The sequence below is a fragment of the Artemia franciscana genome, chromosome 2 (genome assembly GCF_032884065.1).
Source record: "Artemia franciscana chromosome 2, ASM3288406v1, whole genome shotgun sequence".
NCBI lineage: Eukaryota > Metazoa > Arthropoda > Branchiopoda > Anostraca > Artemiidae > Artemia > Artemia franciscana.
The window spans coordinates 5,455,433-5,471,859 of NC_088864.1; the positions used below are offsets into that span (position 1 = coordinate 5,455,433).

A 16,427-nucleotide genomic window follows, 5' to 3' on the forward strand; every position below is an offset into this window, starting at 1 on the left:
TGAACCCATCTCTAACCTTTCTCCGACCACTTCCAACCATAAGCGAAATATTCGTTTGGTTGCACCTCTGATTCTTCCTGTGGCCGTAAATCGGTTGTTTTTCTTCTTTGATTCTATTCTTCTTTGATTTGATTCTTTGATTCTATCATGGTTTGCCAGTTTGGCTTTAGATCTTTTATCCGATGACATCACTTTTAAATTGTCTTATTCTTTTTATATTTCTTTCTTTCATTTTGCTTCTCAAGTAGACAGTTTGTGCTACTTTATTTTTCTATTTCTTTCTTTTCCTTTTTTCTATTTTTTTTTTTTTTTTTTACTTTTCAAGTAAATATTTCGTGCTACTTTTTTTGTTGATTCTGCTTAATTTGACAATCTTAATAATACTACATTGCGGAATAAATCCAGAAATTAAATCCAGAGTACTGGGTTTCTAGCTAATCCATTTAGTATATATTTTTGAAATAATGTTTTGTGAAGAATAAAATAAATAAATTCTACAAATAAGAATATTCACAAAATAGTTATGGTTAATTTTTTACTTACAGCATGATCAAACTCCACAGAGTTAATAACCATAAAACGTGACAAATCATATTTGTATGGAACATAATTTCCATGCCAGGCCACAACATCGAACGGACTATGGCCTTGTGTAGCACAAAAGAGGTTGCCCTGATATTTGGAAATGACTTTATACGCATCAACATCTCTGTCTTCGTACCATGCCACTGGATGCAAAAAATCGCGAGGATTCGCCAACCCGTTTGCTCCTAAAAACAAAAACAAAATCTAACATTAAAAAGAATTGCTGTGGGCCTATTCACAATGTGAACAAGGTTCAGCTGTGCTGAAACTGGACTTACCTAATGCTAGTGATCAACTTTCACAGGTATTAATGATTTACTTGTAAACGTTACACACGTAACTTTTTTCGGCCACGGTTTCAGCATCTAAGTGGGGAAACGACAGCAGTACAAAAACAGCGCCCTTTGCGTGAGATTTTCAAAACTAAACATCGTGGACACCAATGGTCAACCGTAGTTTGTCAAGAGATGCATGATTTATCTTAACTTAGTTCTTTTGATTTTCCTGCTGAAGAGAAGAAAGCGATTGAGGATTGAAAGGAAGAATATTTTTTGAACATTTTTTTTTATGATGATCACAATGAAATTCGGTGTTGTTTTGTGCCCTTTGTGTGAGATTTTCAAAACTAAACATCATGGACACCAATGGTCAACTGTAGCTTATCAATAGATGCATGATTGATCTCAACTTACTTCTTTTGATTTTCCTGCTGAGGAGAAGAAAGCGATTGAGGATTGAAAGGAAGAATTTTTTTTGAACATTTTTTTTTATGATGATCACAACGAAATTCGGTGTTGTTTAGTAAATCAGCATCGAAAGCTATGGAATTTTTCAAGATCAAACCGCTACAGGTTTCTTTAAAATTCAATTTTGATTTGTAAATTCGCTGTGGAAAAAGGTACTTAACTCCAGACCTTTAACAGAAACTTTTATGTTACCACCATTTCTAAAAGTAGACAGTGTATAAATACCTACAGTAGTTTTTTATCATAATTAAATAAAAAAAAAACTGTTTTTTTTAACTGAAAGTAAGGAGTGACATTAAAACTTAAAACGAACAGAAATTACTCCGTGTATGAAAGGGGCTGTTCCCTTCTCAACGCCCCGCTCTTTACGCTAAAGTTTGACTCTTTCTCTCAATTCTACTTCATTAAACAGTAAAAAAAACTTTAGCGTAAAGAGCGCTACTGAACAATATAGACTTTCGTTTACTACTGAACCACATCGTCCCTTACTTATAGCTCGTTACCATGACTGTTTCAAATTATCCACTTGATCAATCTTCTCGCAACCCAGCATCACCTCTTCACCATCACCTATTCCCAGATTTAGCAACACAAGTTTCTTGACATTAACTATTACTGCATACTGAACTCTCAAAACCTATGAAAATTCGTTAAATTTGCTAATTTATTCGTCAAAAAGATAAAATTACGCATAATTTACGTCATCTATTCTTGAACCGTCGGAAAAAAGGCAAACATTCTTTTCAATTTCTTTTTCCTTTTTTGTATGCACGGAAATATTTCCTAATAAGCAGATTTTTACTTGCAAAACGCGTGATGTTCCATACAATTTAAAAATGGAGTTGTAAAATTTACCGCTTGATAGTACAGCTCCCGAGAAGGAGAAGTTATATAAACATTGCCATAGGCCCACTTTACTTACACTTCGTTACCACAAACCATTCGGCAATACAAGTTCGAACTACTATAAACTCATAAATTACTATTAATTGTGCACCACGTCACGAATCTTGACTCTGAAAATTTTCCAATCAACCATTTTAATTATTCTTTATAACTGAATAATAATATTTGTTAAAAATTCTAATATAATCTTGGATCCGTGTGTATCAAATCTTTTCAATTTGAATGATAATTTGATAAAATGATTTTAATTGATGAGTAATAATTTCTACGCTTACCAATGGGTCCCAAATAAGGAAGCTGAAAATGGCCATTGTATACTTCAAGTACATATCCACGGGTAGGACCATCAACAGCAACATTGAATTTTATCCCCTGCTGGATTACAGCAATCTCATTGGGACTCACATCTAGCTTGCCCATCTCAGTAATTATGTGCAGAATGCCGGTTTGAGGTACTGAAAATATGTATTGATAAGAGAAATAGAAGTTGAACCCCAGTGGCGTCATAAATTCACCCTTCATAAAATAATCTGACACCAGGAGTACCAATTATAGGGATGGGGGTGATCGACCATCCCCCTTATTTTGAAAAAAAATACCTTTTTCTCGTATTTCCACTGAAAAAAAGTAAAAAACAGAAATACGTCCTCCCCCTGGATAAAAAAGAAAATATCTCGTTTGTACTTTTGTTTTTCCTTTAAATTGAAAAGCTTTTTCCTCCTTCTCTGTAATTTTTTGAACTTCCGCCCCTGATCTGACCATGACCACTTTGAATAATTTTGGTGTAGCCGCAAGGTCATGTCCAGGAAGGACTCTGAGTTTGAGCCAATCCCAACTCTTAAAAACTCTTAAAAACGTATACAAAAATGCATATAAACAGATTTTGTACAATTTCTAAGTTTCTTTACCCCCCCCCCCCCCCCTAAAGAAAGAATGCCAAACAAAAATGTCCGATATGCCCTTGTCTTATTGTCTATTCCTTAATATCTTTGCTCTATTCCATAAAATATGTAATTGCTTAATTTTGATCCTATGATTCAGGAATAGTTTTGACACGACCCCTCTTAAAATAGGATTAAATTCAAATATTTGCAGTTAGCATATAATGAGTAAATATACCGTTTTCATTTTTGAGCTCTCTGCTCCTTGAAAAAGTTTGAAACCCTTCCATATCAAAATGTTGGCTTTGCCCCTGTTTTCAACCCAGTCTTCATTTTCATTTATCAGTTAGAAGCTTTGTGCTTGGCTGTTTTACTAGCAAGAAGCTATAAAAAGGTAATTTGGCATGAGAAGTAAACCATCTTTTCTTCGGACACTTCCTATTTGATGGTTTCAGTAAAAATTTACCGGATGCCACTTGTTACTTTGTGATTGGCTTATTTATCAGTTAGAAACTTTGTGATTGGCTGATGGGGCATTTGTCTTAAATAAAGACAGATCCCCTTAAAATCCATTAAAGCTCTAGAAAGCTATACCATTTTAAGTGTAGATACTGGAAACTTACAAATTCCATAGGAGTAATATCACCATCTAATTTTTATTTGTGGAAGAGTGGGTGTAAATCCTCAGTGCCAATGTAATCAGGCTATGTAATAATACCGCCAAATAAAGGATGAATTTGGGTTTAAATAAAGACAGATCCCCTTAAAATCCATTAAAGCTCTAGAAAGCTATACCATTTTAAGTGTAGATACTGGAAACTTACAAATTCCATAGGAGTAATATCACCATCTAATTTTTATTTGTGGAAGAGTGGATGTAAATCCTCAGTGCCAATGTAATCAGGCTATGTAATAGTACCGCCAAATAAAGGATGAATTTGGGTTTAAATAAAGACAGATCCCCTTAAAATCCATTAAAGCTCTAGAAAGCTATACCATTTTAAGTGTAGATACTGGAAACTTACAAATTCCATAGGAGTAATATCACCATCTAATTTTTATTTGTGGAAGAGTGGATGTAAATCCTCAGTGCCAATGTAATCAGGCTATGTAATAGTACCGCCAAATAAAGGATGAATTTGGGTTTAAATAAAGACAAATCCCCTTAAAATCCATTAAAGCTCTAGAAAGCTATACCATTTTAAGTGTAGATACTGGAAACTTACAAATTCCATAGGAGTAATATCACCATCTAATTTTTATTTGTGGAAGAGTGGGTGTAAATCCTCAGTGCCAATGTAATCAGGCTATGTAATAGTACCGCCAAATAAAGGATGAATTTGGGTTTAAATAAAGACAGATTCCCTCAAAATCTATTAAAGCTCAAGAGATTTACACAACCACTAAAAACTGCCAATATCTGGTAGCAGTTTATTAACAACTGACAATAGATAAGCAATAGGATAATGCTGCTGAAAATGCAGTAGGTCGGTAGCAGGCACATTTTGTTGAAAATACAACTTATTTAGAGTATATTACCAATTAAGAAATCTCCGTCAGAATTATAGAGGCATGAATCCCTCATTGGTGTATTGCATGCGTAGATATGAATTGCCAGGCCGTTTCTCAGCTTAGGATCCCCAGCGCCACAGAGTGTATGAAGGCCAGCTACGAAGTCTATGTCCCCATCATTCTCTGAAGGCAGATCGAAAGGCTTCCATCGCATCTAAAAATGACTATATTATTTATGCAAAGCCAAAACCAGGGGCAACATTAAGGGAGAACATGGGTGCTAGAAAATTATGATATTTATAAACCTTTAGAAAGGACTCGAAAAACATTTACTCTGTGAAGTAAATTAGTAATGGTATTTGACTAAAACAAACCTCACAGGCTAATGGAAGCCATGAGATTCCCATAAACTATTTGTGACACTCTACTGAATTATTCAAAATTGAATTAATCAAATTATTCAATATATTGAATTAAATTCCTTTGTGCTTAATGCATAATGTAATATTCTGATTACAGATCCAAAAATACTTAAAAAATTTATTGTGAAGCCTTCCAAATATATTATATGGCAAAATTTTCTTTTTCTTATGCATTCCAAATAAATAATTTTTATGTGAGTTAAGCTTTGAGTTTTAACATAGTTCATGAAAATTATGATTGCTAATTAGTTAAATCTTTATGATGAACTGTATCTATATAGGCTTTAAAACGTTGGGGTGCCTAACGGGAATAACTAACCATATTCATTCTAGTTAACCGCAATTTTATGAGATTTTTCTTCGGTTGTTTAAAATTATGAAGTTTCTATGGCAGTATGTCATTTGTTTTGTCAGTTCAAGCTGTGAAGACAAATAGCAAATTTCGCCTCTAGGAATTGAAACATTAAATATTTATTAGTCAAAAGACAACTGCATTTTTAAGAAAGCAAAAGTCGTTTGCGTTGTTTGGTGCCATATGTTTCTAGCGTATTTTTGCTGAATTTTTAATTTACTTTTTCCGCAAATATCAAAACTTTATTACTGCATCTACGTCTTTTTCATTAAAAATTTCATTTTTAATTCAATTAAAAATGTTTTTCTTCAATTTTAAAGATGGGTTTTTGTGAAGTTTCCTCTCAACTAGGACAAACAATCAAATTCTATTTTCACTCTCCTTGGTGCTTGAAAAAATGGTCCGGCGTATCCTTCCTAGTGGAAACTTCTCCCAAAAAATTCCACCGGACCCCTCCCCCCTGAAACATTGTCAAGAGAAATATCCCACGAATTTCCCTCCCCTGGAAAACTTTACCCAAATATAAGAATGAGAAACCAAAGAGAAATTCAGACAAAACAAAACAAACAAGAAAAGCGTCTAATAGTACAGCGGCTATTATGAAGCAGGGGCGGTGGGTTACTGTGTAGGCGGGACGGGATGTCAGAGGTTTAGTTTAGATAAACGTAGGAGGGGGGAGTGAGGAGGGGTAGGGGTTAATATTTCATCTCCCTTCGTTTAAACTAAGTCTGAAAAAGGTACTATGGGGTGATACCTTCCTTCTTATAGCACAAAAATGTTTCGGACATTTAATTTAGAGCTTCATTTAGCTAAACTAATTTGCTTGATATTTGCAATTAATTAAAAAATATTTTCGCTAAAAAGAAGCTTCTCGAAAAATTAAATAGCCATATCATGGTTGTGCCGATAGCTGCAACCTAGTAAAGAACCAACCACTGTCCATAATAACCAAAAATTAAAAACCACAGTTTAAAAAAATCTGGACAGCACAAAAAAATGCCGTTCATAAGTGACTCGGGAATTGTAACTATTATTTCAATTAGTCAATTAGTAAAATGTTATTTTGAAAACAATTAACGGGAATTCAAAATAATAGCTTGAAACCCCTCAAGAACGTTGGCGGGTCGAAACGAGAACTACACCATTGAAATCGTCTTCACCGAAAACCTCATACATGAAACTTACCCTTACCTGGCTTGAATAACAAGAAGAATCGCTTTTTTTGTATTGTTTACACTGATGTGTCTTGATTTTCCCCCTTCTATTATTACATTTGCAGGTCCACTAGCAAAGAGATGCAAATTGCCAAGACAGGGCATCATGATTTTCGCCAGGAGGTTTCTAGGAGGGAGGGGTTGGTAAATTGAACCAGGAGCTTTATTTTTAGCGATTTGAAATGGTAATATTTCTCCTTTCATATACAATGTTTTAATGTATTTAAATATGTGTACACAGAGGTCAGGTTTTTAGAGGTCACGATGGCTTCGGCCGCGTAAAATATCGAAATTCACGCAGAGCGTTAATCCAAATGAGCAGTGAATAACAAGCTTTTGAAAGCTCTTAAAGGCTTTTGCACAGAGAACGAGGTGCTGAGGATGGGGTGGCCTTTCTCATCTGCCTAATAATTTCAGTTCATTTTAAGTTTTAATGTCGCTCCTTACTTTCAGTTGAAAAAACTTGTTTTTTATTTATCTTATAGGATCGATTTTTTACTTTTTTATTCTAATTCTTCTTCTCGTGTTTGTGGGTGCATTGAGTTATTATAGCACAGTTAAATAAAGCTAACAGAAATTAACTTGCTTGCTTATTTGAAATAATGAGTTCTGTTCTTTTTAAAATTTCTAGATTCTGACTTGGAGTTTACCTCCTTGTTATTGAAGAAAAAAAAGAAAAGCGCCTTAAAGGTACTTCCTAGCTTATTGGGAATTAAATATAAAACCAAATCAACCAAAATTATTAAGCAACATTGAAACTTAAGGCGAAAAAAATTAATCCTTATATGAGAGCGCTACCCCTTGTTCAACCCTTGGTCTTTACGCTAATGTGTTAAAGTTATAAAGTTTCTTCGAGTTAAAGACACTCCCTAGTCACTCCTTAATTACAGCTCGTTACTACGAACTAGTAACAATTTTTCTATCAGTTATATCAATCAATCTATCAGTTTTAATCAATTTTCTATCAATTTTAAATTTGCATTTATCAATTTTATCAGTTTTAAATTTGGAGTTCTATCAACTTTGAATTTGCTTTGTTCTGGTGTAGAGTTTAACTCAATATTTTTTTTTTAGTTTATTTTTTTTAACGCCACTTAAGGTACTTCTGACGAAAAAACTTCTGAGGTAGCCTCGTGGACGCGCTCCCGTTCAAAAAGGATGAACTGGTATCATGTACTACAGTTGAGGGTGCCAAACCAAAACCAAGGAAAATTAAAAAGACAATAAAAAATAAAAATAAATAAATAAATACATCAAAATAAGTAAAAATAAAAGAAAATAAACACAAAACAAAAAAGAAAATAATTAAAAAATTTCCAAGGTGATAAGACGACCAAGTGTGACTACCCCTCCTCGACCCCCTTCATGATCGTAAAAACTTCGGAAGATAGTCATTTGATCAGAAATTGAGAATTCTGGTGTCTTTTTCAAAAGTAAAAAGTGATTTGACAGCAACCAGCACGGCCCTAGAACCTTTTTTGGTAGCCAGTACTTATGTAGCCCTAGAGGATATATGATCAACATTTTAAGTTAGCTATTTTATCCACAATAGTTGAAAATACCAATAAATATGCATGCATGGAAGATAAAGCGCTCTTGAGCACCTGGGATAAGGTTCGTAATATATGCCAACGATTATTTCTTTTTACAAATCGACATTATAATGGAAAAAAGAGTGGGCATGTTTGATCTTTGGAGTCCATTGGTGTGAAACTTTCAGGGATTATTTTCTAGGTAAAAAAGATGTTCAACGTTTTGTTGTGGGAAGGGGTTAGGAGCCTAGAAATGAATCACAGAAACTTCGTTCCCTGACCAATTTTGAATTTATAGCCGTAAGTTCTTGGGCCAAGGGAACTAATGCTACAAAAATCATTAAAAGGAATAATGCCTTTGAAATTGGTCCCTCCTTTATCAAAAGGAGCTAAAAAAGGAGTAATAGGTCCAAAAGTGTCTATTTTTTAGATTGGTTTGAAATTTATATGAAAACTGGGGTAAGAGGATCTCAGTGCAAAAGAAAAATAAAATATTCCTGTCTCTCAAAATGAAGCCCAAAAGAGTGCCAAAAAACGTTTTTCCCGCCCACAAAGATAAAGGGCAATCAGCCTCCATTTTTAAAGGGTAATCAGCTTCCTTTTTGAAAGGGCAATCAGCCTCCCTCTCATTTCCTTTTCTTATATCTGGCTCTCCTCTAGCTTCTGTGATATCGAATTCAAATTCTGAGACAACTTTATTGTTTAAAAGCTTTAAATGTCTAAAAGTTTGCCTTCAGGGTTAAAATCCCCCAGGAACCCCAGCCTTAAGCTTTATCTTACCCTGCTGTGATATCTCAAACCCCAAAGGAACACGAAAAAAGAATCAAACTAAAAAAATCTAAAAATAAATACATTAATATATTATACACCCAATATTCTTCCTATATTTTGGAATATTCGAAGAATATTTCTAAGTTCCTTATTTTTTCCTTATTATTGTTTGTCATATTTTCTCTGGGACTGCTCTATTTTCTATTTGGGGGGGGGGGATTTTCTACGAGGGGATTTTTCACGGAGGAAGATTTTCGGGGGGGGGGGGGTCTGGGGAAATACACCTCGCACCCTTGAAAACACTCGAAAATAGGCAGATGGAAAATATGAAGATCTTAAAAATCTTGAAATACTAGGAATCTGGGCTGTAAGACTTGGAAAAAGAAGGAACGTTGAAACTATTTTTTTTTTTCCATGCCTGAAAATGACAATTTTTAATAAAGTGGAGGTGTTTGCTCAATATATGCAATATAAATCTCTTACTTGGTTTGGGTTTGGAGGGTTTTCACTCCACTTTATTGTCATTTTGTTAGCAGTTTCTACTGGTTGAAATGGCTTGTGAAGCACAGATGGGCGAATTCTGTAGAGCCATGTTCGCTCATTATGTTCTCTTGGAGCTGTAAAATAAATTATTATGTGATAGCAAATTCACTTTTATAGCAATCCTTGATTTAGTTTTGCAAAAAAAAAAACTGATAATAATCTTGAACTGAAAAAATTTAGCTGAAAAAGTTATTGCAGAAATCAAATGTCTAGTCAACTTAGCGATTTTTGATTAAATTTTTTATGACAGTTGGTTTTTTGAATTTTGATGGGAATTTTTATGAAGTCAGGAGTAGTTTCTGCGAGATTACTGATAATATGTATTACTATATTGACACTAAGGCTAAACTCTAGAATGGGGTACTGATCAACATTATGACGTATCTATTTTATTCAGAATAGTAAAAAATATCAATATATATGCGCATCTATGGATGATATTATGTGAACTGTTAATTCTTTACAGACAGATCTTATAGTGAAAAAAGAGGGAGGGGGGATGTATGATATTAGAAGTCCAGTGGTGTGAAATTTTTAGGGATTGTTTTCTAGGTCAGAATATCATTCCACATTTTTCTATGAGAAGGGGGGGATTATGGGCCTAAAAATGACCCACACGAACTTTTTTCTTAATAAACTGGAAATTTATAAACGCTAAGTCCTTGGGCCAAGGGGACTGTTGCTGCAAAAAATCATTGAAATGATTGGTCCCTTTGACACTGGCCCCTCCTTAACAAAGAGGGCTGAAAAAAGGGTGGATTTTGTTTCGATTTGCCTGAAACTTATATGAAACTTATATGGATCTTAAGTGAAATTTTTTCACTTAAGATTCATCTTGTGAAATGGAGTAAAATCAGTTTCAGAACCGAGGAGATGATCCTTCTCATCCTAGCATTGATTCAGTCAATTTCGTGCAGTTTTCATTCACGTTTGCTTATACAGATCTGTTGAGAAAAGGCAGAAGAAAAGTCACAATTACACAAATGCAAATTTTAAAATTGCAAGGTAACAAATTGAAATTATTTGTTCCTACTCCCACACCTGTCTCTCGCCATCACTTTGATGAAGAACGTCTCAAATGGAAAAAAACACCAAGTTTAGAAATATAACACCGAGGGTGTTTTCGATAGTCAAGTTTGGTTATCAAGAACTTAAATGAAGGCTAACTTTGAAACTTTTGTACTTGCACGTACAAGCTTTAGGGAAAAACTGCGAATATTTTTGTTATCTTTGTGTAGTTAGATTTGAATTTGGCTATTTATTTTCTTTTGCTAGATACATTCATAGAAAAATAAGTAAAAACTGCTAAAAATAAAACTGTAACCAAGCCAGGAAGGGTAGTTGTCCTTTGGCGGTTGACGTATTTGTATACATATTTTCAAAAACAGCACACATATAAGCCGAAGCTAAGCCAGTGTGGGTGAGGTCGTTCTCAGGGGTGGATCCTGGGGGGCCTCAGGCCCCCAGATTTTTATGGCGCCCTCATTCACATCCTGTTCTTTTTTCTTTTTTTACTCTTTTTTTAAGTATACTGGTCAATTTGATCAATTATTCGTTGGTGATTTACCCAATTAACAACAAAAATCAAAGCTTTCCTATGAATATAAAGAGCAAAGTTTAAACTTAAAATGAATAAAAATTATTTTTCTTCAGCCGGTTCCGTATATATCTCCAAAATTGGCGTAAAAATCTTTGATTGCTGCAAAGATTTTTCTACGAACATGGAACTTTCCCCTATTTCACGAAAATGGAAACACTTGTTGAAGATAAAAGGGGTATCTTCAACACGTTTCATAAATGTGGTAGCACAGTTATAGCTATTTGTCTATTCACAATGACATATTGAAAAGTAGCCTTGTAGTTAAAAGTTCAGAACGGATAAAAATAAAAAAAATTGGACACGAGTATAGAATGGATAAGAGACGAAGACTGATGGTTGAGTTTGCAAGGGGATCGTAGGGCGGATATTTTGGTAAAATATCCGAAAATACTTGGAAATCAGAAGGTAAGTTTTGACTACTAATAAACCCCCTCCACCCTCGAAAATCCTTAATTTTGGTTTTGTGACTAATTATATAGCGAATGACCAAATAGGGTTTTCGTGTGAATAAATCTATCTATCTATTTTAACTATATAGCTAATTTGGTTGAAATTAGATGAATGAAAGAATTAAAAGCAATTTAGGCCAGGAACAGATACATGAGGTCGGAGGGGGTGACCCTCATCCTAAGACACTTCTGGCAAACTTACTCCGTTCTTTTTCTTTCTTTTTAATCTTTTCGAATTAACCTTTTAATTTGGTGCCCACCTCGAGTCACATTGGCGCCCTTGATTCAGCAGCCCCTTTACCCAAGATTTTGCTCTTGATCTGTTAGAGATTCAAACATGAAACTGCTCGCACGATCAGTTTACGAATCATTTTGTCATATAATTACATGATAAACCTCGTTTTCAGGAAAAATTAATCATATAATTAAACTTGCTTGCTAGATCTTCATCTTCAGATTGTGTTTTCTTTTTTTCTTTTTTAGGCAGATTTTTTTTTGTTTTCTTTCTTAAAAGCCCATCGATTTGGGTGCGGTTTCTGGGAGTCATTGATAGGGGTATAATAAGGATGGGTCACGGGGGAAGACAAATTATAAAGGGTTTTTTTGGGAAATGTTTTGGACATTTGAGTTTGCCGTGTGGGATTTGGGAGAGCTAATTCACATGCCCTATCTTATCGAGCTGCATGTCTGTAGTAAGATGCAGGGTAGAATACTATCTTCCTAGGATAAAGTCCAAGTGGAATGTCGTCTATGTTATCCGAACATAATGTGGAAGTTAGAAACTACCCAGATTGATAAGGTCGACGTAAGCCGGTTGATTCACAAGTATCAAGTATCTCGAGCTCTATCGTCCCTGGAAGACAACTTGGAAGACTTTTGAACTTTTTTTATTGCCCTTGTCTCCCTCCCTTTCATCATTGACTACCCCGATATTACCCCCCATATTTTGTGTATTATTACCCCAAATTATGGGGGATAAATAGATAATGACGATATCAATGTCTGTCTTATCATATATTATTTCGTCTACCATAGCTACAGTTTCTTTGATAGAAGCACATTTTTGGGACCCATCTGCAAAACAAAAGTAATCGCCTGCTACAAAGCGTGTGGAAAATTTTAGGTCTGCACAACGCTCAAATTTCCCGGTTGGGAACACTTTTCGTTAAGTGATACTAAATCCTTCTTTTTGTAAGTATTTTGGTGCACTTGTTTCATAAATTCGAAGAGTGGTGATAATAGAACGACAAAACACTAAAACAAGAGGTTTCAACCCCTTACCTTCCCTGGTATTCCATTAAAAACAGGTAGTTTTCAAAAACTTTTTTTTTCATATTTCAAAAAATCCAGAAAACCAAAGTAAACCAAATTCAAGTCCGAAAAAATTTAAGAACTTATCTGATACTTATGACAGTTTAAGGGACGCTTAAAATTTACCCTAGCTGCTACCGTGTTAGTCATAAAAATTTAAAGTAGGGTGTTCCCAGATGGGAACGCTGAACGCTACTGGGTTAGAAATTATTAAAGCACGTGTTTAAACAGCATTTTAACCGTGTTTCGGCAAAACGTCCTAAATTGAAATAAGGCAGAACATCCAAGACCATCTATTTCTGAAGCGAACAATATCATCACAAGAAAACACTGTATTTTTCTTATTTTTCACCGCTTAACGAGGAATTTTACAAAGAAAAAAATGACCTAACAAGAGGAATGCTCAGAATTGATCACTTAGGACTTGATTGAGCGATAGAGGTCAATATACTAATTAAACAGAATTAATGAAACGTAAGAAAGGTAGAAAGGTAAGAAACGTAGAGAAAGGTATATCTAATAGAAAACGGAACTATTTTACATTAAAATATTAGTACTTTGTGATATTGTACATGACATTAGTTCAATATGAAATATCTATTCTCACTAATATATTATATTTTTCTCTATCGTTTTTAGACTTGTATGGTTTTCGAAGAAATTAGGAGCTTTAAGTATATTTTGGTATTAAACCCTGCCACGGTATGGGTAGGGTTTATAATAAAAATTATTATATGAATACTTTCCTTTTTGAAAAAAATCAGCTTTGACAGTGGGGGACACGACCCATTCCATGTTTTGGTCGTGGTTCCGATTAAAGAATCCTCGAAAAAAAGGAGCCCTTGACACAAATAAAAACCAAATATTCCCTTGCTTGTCGTGGAACGTCTTCAAAACATTTTCTAGCTGCCAAAGCAACAAGGCAGGACCCCAACATTTCAAGCGCTGCTCAGATACTCCCCAGCAGCCAGGCGTATGGTTGGTTTTCAGTCTCTTTACAGAAAATGTTGGAATCTTGTAGCGGATCAAACGGCTGCTTTACAATTCTCTACCTCTTATAAAAACAGTTGTATTTCCGCCCTTAGAAATTTGAAGTTTCCCCATTAATTGACTTTTTTTATCCAGCTCTAAAGAAAAAAAAATAGTCCGGTCTACTCATTCAGAAAGTCTCAATGAAGCCGCAGTGATTTATTCATAAAAGAATATGCTCGTGTCTGTTGTTAATACGCATTTTGCTGCTATAGGAAAATATTATTGGCTTTCAAAGAGGTTTCTTTGTCATTTTACATCAGCACCAACCATATTCACACAAACGAACTGGTCTAACAAAAGCGTTGTCTACCCATCCCCCTATCATTACGCTCAAATCATATTGGCACCCTTGGTCCAGTGCCCCCACCCCCACCCCAACATTTTTCTCTTGATCCGCCCCTGGTCATTCTTTCAAGCTTTAATGACTTTTCTGACAAGCGAATTATGAATACTGTTTCTATTACTGTGCATTAACATTACATCTGCATTAAAACATTTTCCTCTCATTTTAAGTCTTTTTGGGTTTAGAATATCTAAACCACGAAATTCACGTGGTTTACGCTGAACACCACGATTTTTTTTCAAGATACAAAAAAATACGATTTCAAACTCCAGGTGGGGGGTGACTTTTTTTCCTGAAAGTACCAAAAATATTTTTTTTTAATCCAGTGGGGGACAAAATAATCCAGGGGTAATTGCCCTCACCTCAATGACACTCCTGTTTTGAACTATCTCCTTTAAATAGTTGGATTATTAAATAATTATTCATTTTTAAACATCAAAAAAAGACATTACCGGTAAAAGCAGTTCCTGATAACTGCTCTGCATACAGTCCGTATGGACACTTCTGTGGGTTGTTTTGGCCTTCTGGGAGAGAGCCAGGACAGCGAGGATCCTCACTGGAGAATTCGTTTCCAAAACCCGAAAGATACTAAAAGATAAATTTTTCAAATGCATTTGTTGCATTTTTCTTGGTCATAAACATGAAAAAAGTACTGTACGGTTTATAAAGCATCAAGTTAACATAAATTGAAGGAATTTTTCTTATTACTTTGTCAGACACGAAAATAAAACCCCGAACACCAAAGCCGTATCTAGGGGGAGCTACTCGATTTGACCCCCCATTTTTTTCCATCTCCTATAAATGTAACAAAATACCCCCCCCCCCGATTTTCTTTTGGAAGGAGGGGGTATTTTATCAACGCAGGAAACCAAAATAAGTTGTTGCATCCTATTTCTCCTATAAATTCGACCTTTATATATATTCCCATGAAAACTATCAAAATGAAGGATAAAATTATCAAGACTAAAAAATTAATCAAATATTTAAATGAGATCAATGCCTTAAAAATTAGTTCCTCGTGACTGGATTAGCGAGAGGACTAGTAATGAGTTTTACCTGATTATGATTACCCTCCAGGGGGGGGGGGGTAATTGTATGCACAACTTTACAGACGACAGTCATATTCATTTGGGAAAGAAAGAAAAAATCAGAAAAAAATGAAACTGAAAAAATAGAGACTTCCGCACAGAGAAGCGCGGATATGAAAGAGACTTAAGTTACAAAACACTACTTCATGCGATTTCCAAACGAAATACGTGGCGTTTACCAAGATTAATCTGTGATCAAACTGCACCAGCATACGCACTACGTATCTTACGCTCGGTTCGGGTAATAAAGTTCTAAGTTTCGATTAAATTCTTCGGTAAAATTGTAATTTAACGATTCTTTTGAAAGAAGTAGATTACTAAAAAAAAAGTAGTTCCGTTAGATTTCTTATTTTATGCTATTTTTCAATATGATAGTCGTTTTCCTGACAATGCACCCAACCCCTTATGGTCCCAGATAAAGCCATATCCTAGGATAGATACAAAACTAAAAGAAAACGGTGATTTTCTTATTTAATATTATGCAACTTGTTTCTATTCATACCATATCCTGTTTTCTTCCATTGTTATCCATATTCTTAAATAATACTTTATCCTATAATTCCATTGAAATAATTCATAAAGTATTCCATTTTCATTATATTTTATTGTCACCAAACTTCACTTCTCGAGTGTTTTGTGTAATAGACATGTACCAGCAAATGTTTGGCAATCCTTAGAACGTGGTCTAGCAATCTCAACCTTTCTTTCATTCTAAATAAAAGCAACGAAATCCCATTTTCGTTTTAAATTTTGAATCAAGAAGAATCTAAAAAGAATACCTTTAAATTTGACATATCTTTCGTAACCAAGATTAGTAACTACGCGAAGCTAGTAACTATTGGCAGGATTATTATGGTAATTACATAAACTGGTTGAGGCGTACACATAAGGCGATGTTTTGCCGTTTGCTCTGTGCCTGATGAACCAGCAGGCATTGTTAAATAAATTATATATTTTTCGACTCGTTTCAGCCCAAAAAACAAATAATTGTTAATAACTGTAAAGGAGGCAATAGCGTTCAAACACTTTGACTGGCTAAACTAAACGACACCGTTTCCATGACAACGAGATAGCAAAGTTTAAATTAATCAGAAATTCATTGAATTAAAACAATTTTCTTTTAGTGCGACCGAACACCGT

At 34.6% G+C, this 16,427-nt stretch overlaps 1 protein-coding gene across 1 annotated transcript in view; it reads right to left on the reverse strand.

Moving 5' to 3' along the window:
• The window catches only part of LOC136036372 (homogentisate 1,2-dioxygenase-like), a 29,169-nt gene extending 12,972 nt beyond the window's left edge, over positions 1-16,197 (reverse strand). The window contains exons 1-6 of the mRNA XM_065718550.1: positions 16,067-16,197; positions 14,652-14,787; positions 9,405-9,538; positions 4,658-4,844; positions 2,513-2,692; positions 544-770 (exon numbers count right to left, since the gene is read on the reverse strand). Of these exons, the coding sequence (XP_065574622.1) occupies positions 544-770; positions 2,513-2,692; positions 4,658-4,844; positions 9,405-9,538; positions 14,652-14,787; positions 16,067-16,081 (879 nt within the window). The 5' untranslated portion in view covers positions 16,082-16,197. The remainder of the gene's footprint in view (positions 1-543; positions 771-2,512; positions 2,693-4,657; positions 4,845-9,404; positions 9,539-14,651; positions 14,788-16,066) is intronic.
• Between the last annotated feature and the right edge of the window lie 230 nt (positions 16,198-16,427).